The 7,991-nt window shown below is 45.9% G+C and overlaps 1 protein-coding gene across 1 annotated transcript; it reads right to left on the bottom strand.

Moving 5' to 3' along the window:
- Positions 1 to 477: 477 nt before the first annotated feature.
- On the bottom strand, positions 478 to 7,476 carry LOC104995474 (enoyl-CoA delta isomerase 2, mitochondrial-like). Its single transcript, XM_010852999.1, has 5 exons — positions 7,353 to 7,476; positions 5,460 to 5,613; positions 3,323 to 3,421; positions 2,921 to 3,109; positions 478 to 2,697 (listed from the first exon to the last, which is right to left on the bottom strand). Exons 2-5 carry the CDS (start codon positions 5,565 to 5,567, stop codon positions 2,602 to 2,604), a joined length of 492 nt encoding a protein of 163 aa, XP_010851301.1. The 5' UTR covers positions 5,568 to 5,613; positions 7,353 to 7,476; the 3' UTR covers positions 478 to 2,601.
- Positions 7,477 to 7,991: the final 515 nt, after the last annotated feature.

Below are 7,991 nucleotides of genomic sequence, written 5' to 3'. Positions count from 1 at the left end.
CCTTGCATAGGGAGCAGGGAGTGACTGGACCACCAAGGATGTCCCTGAAGTTACTTTTTAAGTGTTTGTGGATGAGATAAAACAATTGGCCATTTTTTTGCTTCTTAATCTTCAAGGTAGAGGTTTCAATATATATCTAGTATACATGAAACTTTAACAGATTCTAAAAAAAATTAGAAAAACTGATCATCTCTGATTATAAGCCAGGAATTGATAACAGCAATGCAAAACAAACAAAATCCTTTCTGAAAACTGAAGGACCTATTATTACAACGCTTAGATAAAAAGAGAAAGTAAGAAGCCAAAAGTGAAGGGTATATAGAAGATAACTATAGAACAAGCACGTGTGCTAAGCCACGTCTGACTCTTTGTGACACTTTGGACTGTATAGGCTCCTCTGGGTATGGAGAGTCTCCAGGCAGGAATACTGGAGTGGGTTGCCATGCCCTCCTTCAGGGGATCTTCCTAATCCAGGGGTCAAACCCGCACCTCTTATGTCTCTTGCACTGGCAGGCAGCTTCTTCACTAGCGCCGCCTGGGAAGCCCAGAGAACAAGCACTATTTATCAGCACTTAATCTTTCCGTTTTCTTACTTGTAAAATACTAGTAATAATAGGGCCTAATATCATAGGGTTATTGCAAGAAAGCTTAGAAGAGTTAAGAATTAAGAAAGCTACCAAACAAATTAAAATGCTTAGCCCAATGCTCGGCAAACAGGAAGTATGATACAAACGTTAGCCGTTATGACCAGCTAATATGAAATTCAGCAGTTTCACTTTTACAACATGGATATCTTTGCATATTTACTGAAAGATGTATGCCTGAGGATATTCCTTGCAGCATGATTTTAATAGCAAAAGACTAAGTACAACCCACCTGTTCACTGACAGAGGAATAATGAAACAAATTATGGAGTCCTGAAACTTTCATACTTTGCAGTCCTGCAGAGGAAAACTTAGATGTGCAGGTGCTGACTGAGAACAAATTTTCAGGACAGCAGTTAGGACAGAAAGGTAGGTATAGTGTGTGTGTATTATGTGCTTCCTCTTCTGTTTACAAAAGGAGGGGTAGGGAGAATCACACACACACACACAGGCAGTTTCTAGAAGGCTCAAGAAAAGCTGAGGTGTTTTAGGATGCAGGCCTGGGGTTTTAGTTTAGTTATGTGCATTTCAGTCTTTGGGTTTTTAAAAAATGATGCGCCTGCATTGTACATTCAGTTTAAAAAATGTTAACTAAAAAATCAGAAACTGTTCCTCTCCTATAAGCAGCTAGTGCTGCCTCTGGACTGTCCCCGTTGCCTTCCTGCTCCTAGGCATACACAGGGGATCCTGCTCCTAGGCATACACAGGGGATGCCAGAGCGTCTTTGCGTCTTCCCCACTTCACTCTTTCTCATTAGCTGTTAGGGATCTTTCTCCTCACCTCTCTCTCTCTTTTTTTTTTTTAAACTAAAAGTGCTCTGATATTATATATTTTACAAATTTCAATGAAAATTAAAATCACTCCTGGGGATTCCCTGGTGATCCAGGGGTTAGGACTCTTCACTGACAAGACGGGAGTTCAGTCCCTGATTGGGGAACTAAGATCCCACAAGCTGCATGGTGCAGCCAAAAGACAAGATAAATAAAATAAAATGACTCCTGCTTCTGCCATGCCAACACACAGCGGTGGCTCCCGCCTCCCAAGTGCGGTGTGAGCCCTGCCCTGCTCTGCCTCAGGTCACTATCTTGACCACTCTGTAGGGTTAGGAAGACACTGTCTTCTCCACTTAGGAAGCAGAATTCACCCACAAGTAGTAAGAAGTGAAGCTGGGATTTAAACTCAAGTTGATCTGCGTCCAGAACCTTAGCCTTCACCGCTATACACATGCAAAGCCCCTACCAAGTTCAATCATCAAGTTCTCATCAGCCCAGGCCCATCAGCATCCATATTTTCCAATAATTATCACAGTGCTGATATAATTGCTAATGTTTTATTTCGTAAACATTTTTCTATACGGTGACTCTCTACAGTTACACTTTTTAATGCTTTTGCAATACAGAGTCTACAGGATGTTCTAGCATATGGTTTATTATGGTTATTTAGAGTATTTAGAATGTTTTGGGAGATTCCTGTGTCAAAGTATGTGAGCATTTTACATATTGTCAAATGCTGTCTTTTTAAAAGGTACCTAACACTTTTTAAAGTCATTTCTGCTGCTGTCAGCAAGGGGAATTTATTCTACCATGATCTTCTCAAAATTCAGTATAGTATAAAAGTTTGCTAATTCAGATAAGCATTAATATAAACTGGTATCTCATCATTTTTATTTGTGTTCTTACTTATTAATCTGGTTGCATTTTCCTTGTTTCTTTGATGCCAAGACTTTCTCATCAAACTGTCTATTCATTTTACTCACCAATTTATCTAACAGGTTTAGCACTTTTCTTACCAAATTGTACCTGCTTTTTACATGATAAAGATATCAATCCTATGTCTTACCATATTGTTTATATATTTAAGAATTAGGGTATCTCAGCACTAGAAAAGATAATAGAGCTTATTTACTCAATTTCTTTTCTAGGAGAACATCCTCCCCCGCCCCCAAACAGAAATCTAATTAAGAAATCCAAGGAAATGTCTTACCTGTTAAAACAGTTATGGCTGACTCATCCTTGCTTGCAGCCTGAAGTGCAGCTATGATGTCACGATACATCTGCGTGAAAGAGGGAAGACAAGGAAAGGAGAAAGCCGAAAACGATCATTCCTACCCAGTGGGTCCTCTCCACGTCTGTCTGCAAGCCCACTCTTTGCAAAGTGCCAAACGCTTACCTCGGCTGTATTTACAGAACCAAGAAGGATGCTGATACACTACGGTTTTTGAGTGAAACAGAGGAGACAAGACAAGCAGGACGGACTCCCGGGGCAGATGGCGTTACCTGAGTGGTGAGAGCATTTTTTTTGGCTGGACGGTTCAACCTGATGGTGGTGATGCCGTCTTCGGAGGTCACCACCAGGCTATCGCTTTCCGGTTGCTTCCTGTCTGCTGCAGGGGCCTCTGGGCTGGGGGACTCAGAGGAAGCACTCAGCCTGGACACCAAGTCCACGTAGTTCTGTCGGGCAGCTTCCTAAAGAGAGATGGTGATTTCAGCCCAGTTAATGAACAAGCATTTTGAGACACTTCCTGTCCTACTCAGTACACCTGATGGCAATGAAGGTCCTGGTTGGATATAGGGACCTCTATCCCCAGAGGGCTCATCTTTATGTCTTAATAGGGAGAAACACCCACCTCCCTTAGGAGCACAGTAAGTGAAATAAAAGCAGGATGGGAGTCCATGTACCTTGGACAGACTGCCAAGAGCGTTCCATGCATCCCATTTGGTCTTATTGATAAAGCCCAGCATACCTGGTTTGGGCACGTTACAAGGTCCTTCAGTGGCCTGTGAAAGGAGAGGGGCAATTACTGGTCAAACGCACATGCAAACTGGGCCTTAAACAGCTGAGATCCATGCAATGCACACTGGCATGATGGTGCCTCCTCTCCCAGGCAGCTTCACAAGGCAGAGACTGATCTGAACTCTCCTCTCCCCTGCCCTCTCAAACAGGAGAAAAAAGACTGGAGAGCCAAAATAGGCTATTATGGGTTATCAGTCCCTAAAGTTATAATTGCCTCCGTATGAACATAATGCAAGATCAGGGTTTGGGGAAATGCTTTCAAAAAACTAATCGTTCATTAGGTTTGTATCGATGGTTCAAGCAGTCTTTAAAGGAAACTAGCCAACAAACACTTAGAAAACACGGTATATCCTGAAAGCTCATTCAAAGGTACCACTCCCCACCAGTTCCTCACAAATCTGTGGTGGTGGATGTCCGGTAAGTGAGCAACAGAGCTGCCCCAGAGGGGGGCGGGGGCGGGGGCAGGGGTGGGCACCGGAGCCACTGGCCCTTAGGACACCTAACTGAAGGACATGCAGTTGGGGAGGGGGAGGTGCAGTGAGTGTTTTGAGATTAAAAAAATATATATGCACTATTCTTTTCAGAAATGGCAACTTAAAACTCCATTTAATAACCATGCTTTTAATTGTCATATTTCTAGCTAAAAGAGAAAATAAGAGAGAGGCTTTGAAAGACGAAGACAGTAAAGGAGGCTAAGATGGTCCGAAGAAAAAGACTTATTTCTCAAGAGTTAGCCATCGGGGATGCTAGAGGCAACACGGGCCATAAGACTGCCCCCCACTTGTGACACATGGGTGTGAGACCAGGGGCTCCTGGAAGTGCTGACTCTGGGCAATGACCCGGAGGATGGCTCACAGGACACACTCTCGTCCTCCCGGTTACCAGTCATTGCAGTGGGGGGGTGGGGGGTGGGGGTGAGGGGAGGCAGGGAAAAGACAGGACTCAGATCAGCAAGGAAGGAGCACAGCGGTGGAGTAAAGGAGAGATGAGTGTGACCCGCCCCCAGCGGCCACTGCAGAGTCAGGACTGTGTACTTTCCCAGTCCCAGCTGCCATGTGATGCACACACAGCGTCCTGCCACCAGGGAAGCTCATCCAAGCCTCCTTGGTGTTCAGAGTTTTCCCTGGGGCTCCGCCACTTCTGAGTGATTCTCTGTAACTGCAGCCTCCGCTCCAACTCTACCTGGGGGGCCAGTCCCCTCTAAATCCCATCCTTAGACTCTCCAGGCAAACAAAGACTCGGTCTATCCTGCTTGGCATTTCAAGGGCTTAGAAATTACCTCCCAGAAGCCAAGGGCAAGGGTCAGAACCTTGTGGGGCAAGGTTAAATTCTTTAATATACACACTAGTATCAAAGTAAGAGGGGCTCACAGGGATCACAGAGAAAAAGAGGACACAGGAGCCCAGAGGGTCTGACTTTCTGGATAGTTTTCAGACACTGTAACTGAAAACTCAAGTTTTGAAATGTTTTTATAAAGATTTTCAAATATATGTAAGAGTAGAATATTATAATGAACTCCCAATATTCAGCCCGCAAATTCAATTAACTCTCATTTTTGCTATATTTGCTTCAACCATCCTTTTCCGTTTATGCTTAATTTTTTTAGAGAATGGCAAACACCACACCATTTTTCACTCCATGTACTTAGTATGCACTCCTAAAAAAAAAAAATCAATTTTTCTTATATAACCATGATGCTATTAAGAATAGTTCCTAGGTGTCATCTAATACTCGATCCCTATTCAAGTTTCCCAGCTGTCTCAAGGCCACGCTGCCGGCTGGCCGTGCCTTGTCGTGCTGGTTGCTGTATCTCTGAAGTCTCTTTTACTCCGCAGTGATCCTAAGGAGTGACTGTTTGCCTTAACAGTGCTCTGAATCTTATCCAATAAACTCTCACGCATACACTCTTTAGAGGAAAGCCAGCAACGCACTCAGGCTGTCTTCTCAGAGCAACAGACAGCGTGTCTATCTGAGGACCCCTGTGCTCAAGATGCTTCTCTCCCAAACACCTGCGGTGCTCACCTGCTTGTAGAGTGCGTAGAGTTTCAGCTTCACCTCATTGCCCGGATCCTCCTTCAGGAGCTTCACCTGGCTCACCGCGTTGTTAAAGTCCTTCTGGCTGGCTAGCATGGCGGGGCCGCCCACGTGTAACCCAAGGGCTGGGACCTGCAGGGGGCTGAAACCCGCAGGCGAGTTCATAACTGTTTCCAACGCCTCCACGCCGAAGTGCTACGTTTCTCCAGCAATATTTGCCTTGCACTTGCCTCAGCCAGTGGTTAGTGGTTTCCAAACTGGTCCCTGGATAAGAAATCCAGACAGAAGCTAACTTCGGTAAGGAAGGCCCTCAGAGATAAAAGCAGCCAGAAGCCAGGGAGCCCGGTAACGTTGTCAGAGGCAGGAAGTAAATAAGAGGCCTGGGAGGAGGTGGGGGGCAGGGGCGCCAGGCAGGATCTGAGAGCTGCCAAGCCTCCTGTGCAACTGAAGTTGTTTTAACCCACTTGATGGTGGCAAAGAGCAAAAAAATGTTCTTTTTAGAAGCACAGTTGTTTTATGAGGGACCTCCCTGGTGGTCCCATGGCTAAGATGCTGTGCTCCCAATGGAGGGAGCCTGGGTCTGATCCCTAGTCAGGGAACTAGATCCCACAGGCTGCAAGAGCCGGTACAGCTAAAAACAAACAGACAAAACCGCTGAAGCAACTGCGGGGAAGGGACATTCAGACTGTAAATGCCGAGTTTGTGGGGATGATCTGAGAGTTTCAGCCTGGGTAAAGCTCCCCTCTGCTGATCTAAATAACTCTCCAAGACCTTGGGGCACTCGTTCCTGCCATGGTGAAGGGGACTCTTATCAGCAGTGGCAAAAGCTAAACGTGGAATCCGCCTGTCTGGCCACCCAGGCAAACTGCTCCAGCATCAAGAGACTTTTATTTTGAGGCTGGCAGCTGGCCATTATCTCTTGGAAAAGTGAAAGTTGCTCAGTCATGTCTGACTGCGACCCCATGGACTATATGGAATTCTTCAGGCCACAATACTGAAGTGGGTAGCCTTTCCCTTCTCCAGGGGGTCTTCCCAACCCACGGATTGAAGCCAGGTCTTCTGCATCGTAGGTGGATTATTTTACCAGCTGAGCCAGCCACAAGTGAAGCCCAGCTCTTGGATGGCAAAGTCAAAACTCTTTACTGGCTTATTAAGAGACACTATCCTGTATACTTCTGGCTTGTGAAATGATTATAATTCCCGGCACGGACCCATGTCAAATAAAACACTTGACAATCTCAACCTCTGAGTATAACGGCAACCCACTCCAGTATTATTGCCCAGAGAACCCCATGGACAGAGGAGCCTGGAGGGCCACAACCAATGGGGTCACAAAGAGTCGGACACGACCAAGTGCACACGCACCCCACAGACAAAATAAGGACACCGAGACCACCGGGTAAAGTGTACAGGAAGAACTCAGCATCCCAAGATCCAGACGCAGCCTCTGCAGCTGAACCTGCGTCCCTCTAGGACCAAATTTCCTTACCGACTTTGTGAGTCGTTCTTATGCCCCAAATTCCGTCCCCTTTCTCGTCCCCTCTGACCTCAATGCTGGGCGAACTGAGCACTATGAAACCAGTCAGACGACTAAAACTGCTGCTGCCGATACTATCGTTCTTGCACTAAAACTGCCGTTCTAAACAGCCCTTGAAACATGCAAACTCAGGCTATTTCTCCAGAGCAGCATAAGCCCACAGACCTCCAAGCCACGGACCACCTGGCCAGAGAGTCATAAACCAGAGACATCCAATGATTACTGTCAACAGAGGATAATTAACTTCAGCTTCTCTGCTCTCCCCCCTTCCCCCCAAAAAACCCCTGAGGGGGTTTCTGTGGCTCCTTCTCCCACCCCCTTGGAGTCCTGCAATAAATCCGTACTTTGCTGCCAGCTCCTGCTGCTGGAACTTGGTCTTCTGCTCCAAGGGCACAAGAGCCTTTTGCTCAATGATGTAGTCACTGATTAACAAAGTATAATCTTTTATCAGGTCAATGCCTAACTCTGCTCAGCAAACACCTGAGTCCCAGCACACACACAGATAACAGGAGAGGAGAAGGAAGGTAGGTTTTCAGAAGGAAAACTGGTTGGTGTTGCAGATAGCGCTTCTTTCTTAAGAGAGGTGGAGGACCTACCTGGGGGAATCTACTTGGCCTGGATGCTAGGCTGTGACACTCACTGAGCAGACACGCTCAGTCCTCACCTCCAGCAGTCTAAAGAGCCAGCAGCAGAGTGGGGACAGCAAGCGTGGCTAAGTCCTTTTTAAGCACACACCATAAGCAGAGGGAAGGGAAAAGCATCACAGCACAGCAGTGAGGTCATAAACAATGGATGTTTACAGCAATGACTCGCATCCAAGATGATTAAAATAAGTTATGAATAAATCCCAAACATAACAAATGTATCACCTCCTCTGCAATAATGTAATTTTCAAAGACTGAGACCAAACTTTGAATTAATGCCATTCAGTAAAATTAGCCTTCTGGTTTTACATTAGGCTTCCCTGGTGCCTCAGTGGTAAA

Source organism: Bison bison, unplaced genomic scaffold (assembly GCF_000754665.1).
Source record: "Bison bison bison isolate TAMUID 2011002044 unplaced genomic scaffold, Bison_UMD1.0 scf7180017456804, whole genome shotgun sequence".
NCBI classification, from domain to species: domain Eukaryota; kingdom Metazoa; phylum Chordata; class Mammalia; order Artiodactyla; family Bovidae; genus Bison; species Bison bison.
This window is presented reverse-complemented; position numbering and strand designations above follow the sequence as displayed.

Coding starts and splice junctions, on each gene's coding strand:
- LOC104995474 (XM_010852999.1), bottom strand. CDS start 5,567: ATGCTAGCCAGCCAGAAGGACTTTAACAACGCGGTGAGCCAGGTGAAG. Junction 3,110..3,322: donor CTCTTGGCAGTCTGTCCAAG/GTACATGGACTC, acceptor ATCTCTCTTTAG/GAAGCTGCCCGACAGAACTA. Junction 2,698..2,920: donor AAAATGCTCTCACCACTCAG/GTAACGCCATCT, acceptor TCTTTCACGCAG/ATGTATCGTGACATCATAGC.